The sequence below is a fragment of the Sardina pilchardus genome, chromosome 2 (assembly GCF_963854185.1).
Source record: "Sardina pilchardus chromosome 2, fSarPil1.1, whole genome shotgun sequence".
Lineage (NCBI taxonomy): Eukaryota > Metazoa > Chordata > Actinopteri > Clupeiformes > Clupeidae > Sardina > Sardina pilchardus.
Genome location: NC_084995.1, coordinates 38,471,207 through 38,474,140, shown reverse-complemented (window position 1 = coordinate 38,474,140; position 2,934 = coordinate 38,471,207). Strand labels below are relative to the sequence as shown.

General features: G+C 41.1%; 1 protein-coding gene across 3 annotated transcripts; it reads right to left on the bottom strand.

Annotated features, from left to right (window-relative positions):
* Positions 1–233: 233 nt before the first annotated feature.
* Positions 234–2,485, bottom strand: LOC134102692 (mucin-5AC-like). Of its 3 annotated transcripts, none has more exons than XM_062556887.1 (10): positions 2,360–2,485; positions 2,191–2,280; positions 2,021–2,104; positions 1,863–1,943; positions 1,684–1,779; positions 1,477–1,572; positions 1,293–1,385; positions 689–781; positions 513–599; positions 234–346 (listed from the first exon to the last, which is right to left on the bottom strand). In XM_062556887.1, exons 1-10 carry the CDS (start codon positions 2,412–2,414, stop codon positions 327–329), a joined length of 795 nt encoding a protein of 264 aa, XP_062412871.1. In that variant the 5' UTR covers positions 2,415–2,485; the 3' UTR covers positions 234–326. The 3 variants fall into 3 exon arrangements, with proteins under 3 accessions (XP_062412871.1, XP_062412879.1, XP_062412887.1); XM_062556895.1 differs by having other exon boundaries at positions 513–596; XM_062556903.1 differs by lacking the exons at positions 1,477–1,572; positions 1,684–1,779.
* Between the last annotated feature and the right edge of the window lie 449 nt (positions 2,486–2,934).

Here is a 2,934-nt window from a genome sequence, read left to right as displayed (position 1 = left end):
GTACCACAGTTTGAGAACCACTGGTCTAAGTGTTAAAATAGTGTGCTAGCATTACTGTATGCTAGTGCACTAGTCAATTTCCTCAAATTCAATTTTAGATAGAATCTAAACAAACCAAATGTGTTCACATTATAGAATAGGATTAATGTAGTTAATACTACAGGAGTTAGTAAAGAGGTCTAGTCAGCTTGACCACCAAAAATGGACCAGTCTCATGAAACAAGGAAAGAATGTTGGGAGGAAAATCTGGTCTTTATTGAATTCAAGATGGAGAAAGTCAAGATGACAAAAGAATTCCATTAAGCATTAGCATTCTGAGAGTCACTTCAGGAGTCATCGTGGGAGTCTACAGGGATAAAAGCAGCTTTTTACTTACAATACAATAAGCCATTGCTTCAAGCTAGGGCAAAAGCTCTGCATATTTATTGCAGCCACAATAGTAAAGGTTGAAAATCAGTAGTAAAATATACATTTAATATTGTATACAACAGAAGACATGAAAGTAAAATTACCAGTAATGGGGGTTACATCTTGGGCAGGGGTAGTCCCATTTTGCAGATTCAGTACAGTGGTTAACACAGCATCCTCACTTGGACCTTCTTGCGATTCCACAAGAGACAAAAAGGCAACAGCAGTTATAAACAAGACATTAAAATACATGTCCTACACTTCACACAGCAAGCCTTACCAGTTCCTACAGTGTGGGCTAATGTGGTCTGGTTTTGGGCATTTTGGGTTGTGGTGGCAACCTCAGCATCGTCACTTGGTTCATCTGGTGACTCTACACAAACAAAACCAGCATCCGTTTTAGACCATAGGTACCAACATCAATAAGGTTGTGATTCTGCTACACTTAAAGCCAAAGAATGTCTAGTTACCAAGATGAATCAAAGGGGATTGGTCAATTGAACGAAAGGGTACCTACAGTAGTAGTAGTAGTAGTAGTAGTGTGTACGGTCATAGTGTGTGATTATGCCAATGAAACACGTTCAGACACAGGATAAAGAATTTAAAACTTTAGTTAGGGCCTAGTTACTTCTGGACTCCTCAAAGATACAGGAAGTTACCATCTAATGAACAATCACTTTAACAGTCTGCTTAAACAAATAGGAGTTGAGCCACATAAAGCTCAGTTGGAGGATTTGCTATGACTGGATGCATTTTCCATAAAAGCTAGAAATGCAAGTGGACTTCCCTCAACAATTTAGAGCTGATACATAATGACCCATCTCATGATTGAAACCCAATTTAATATACTGGACCATGTTTGCGGGTCTTTTTGCTGGTCTTACCAGTTACTCCACCTGTGGCACATGACGTGGTCTGGTTTTGGGGACATGGGGTTGCAGTTACGGATACATCATCTTCACTTGGCCCATCAGTTTCTATTCCACATAATAAATGTGTTAGTATGTGTAGGTGTTGTGGGGTCTATTGGGTCATGTAGATAACCACAAATGCCCTGATGGTCCTTACCAGCATTTTCAGTTTGGGCAGCAGATGTTGTCTGGTTTTGGGGACTTGTGGTAACGGTCATTTCTGCCGATGCATCTTCACTTGGCCCATCGGTTTCTGTTCCACATAACATAGGTGTGAGTGTAGGTGTGTATTAGTGTATTAGTGTGTGTCCCTATTGGTCATGTACACATGAAATTTAGCCACAAATGCCCTGATGGTCCTTACCAGCATTTTCAGTTTGGGCAGCAGATGTTGTCTGGTTTTGGGGACTTGTGGTAACGGTCATTTCTGCCGATGCATCTTCACTTGGCCCATCGGTTTCTGTTCCACATAACATAGGTGTGTGTAGGTGTGTATGCCATATTAGTCATGTACATAACCACAAATGCCCTGGTGGTCCTTACCAGCATTTTCAGTTTGGGCAGCAGCTGTTGTCTGGTTTTGGGAACTTGAGGTCGCAGTTACGTCATCTTCACTTGGCCCATCTTTACGAGGAAGACCAGTCAATTTTAACCCAATCAATTAGACTAGCAGAGTCTCATAAAACAAAAAAGAACCTTACCCGTCACATCAGGCTGTGCAGTAGCAGTCTGATTGTGGGGAATTGGTGCTGGAGTGCCTGCTTCAACATCTTCACTTGCACCACCTTGGCATTAAGTTTAGACATTTTAGAGTCAACACAACCAACATGTAAGAACATGAGAACACTACAGCATTACATTAAATACTCACCCACAGCTTCAGTTTGGGTCTTATTGTTGGGAGACGGTGTTGTTGAAACATCAACCTCATGGGCAGCTTCCCTCTTTGGAAAACAAATTACTGCGCAAAAGAAGAGAAGAAATCATTAAATATTTAAAGGATTTTTAAAAACATAATTCAATTGCCAAAAGACACTCACCATTACTGAAACTAGCAATGAGAACCAAAGCAACAACCTTTGCCATTACTGCCATGTTGATTCACCAAAAACAAAAGGAAGGATAAATTCCAGGAGGCATTGGAGGCTTATAAAGGCATGACAAACTCATTCTCAATTCAGTGATAATAAGAATCACTTGAGTTCCAGGTGTGACTCGTTTAGTGATTAACAGGGTCTGGCCTAACAATTCATGGGTTTCATCTGGTCCCTTTCCACAGGTGTATACAATCAAGCACCTAGATTATGAAGGCAGACTGCATGGTGCTAGATTAATACACCTGGAAAAAGGGACCTGATGAAACCCATGAATAGACCTCTGAAGTTTGCCCAAAGATCCTTAAGGCGTAGCAAGATACGTCGTCGTAGTTCATGTCTATGGGCGCAAAACGGGGATCACTTCCTCTGCATAAAGAGGCGCGTCATTGCGTGTCAGACGTATTCATGGGTTTCATCAGGTCCCTTTCCACAGGTGTACAAAATCAAGCACTCGATTATCAATGCAATTGCTATCAGTTGCATGATGATGTTCAAAAATAATCTTGCTGCTCTTTCAA

What these genes read in the sequence shown, in the direction of transcription:
- LOC134102692 (XM_062556887.1), bottom strand. Translation starts at nt 2,414, where the DNA reads ATGGCAGTAATGGCAAAGGTTGTTGCTTTGGTTCTCATTGCTAGTTTC. An exon ending in TGCACAGCCTGATGTGACGG is followed by an intron (nt 1,944 to 2,020) that starts GTAAGGTTCTTT and finishes TTCCTCGTAAAG; the next exon opens with ATGGGCCAAGTGAAGATGAC. An exon ending in TGCCACAGGTGGAGTAACTG is followed by an intron (nt 782 to 1,292) that starts GTAAGACCAGCA and finishes TTGTTTGTGTAG; the next exon opens with AGTCACCAGATGAACCAAGT.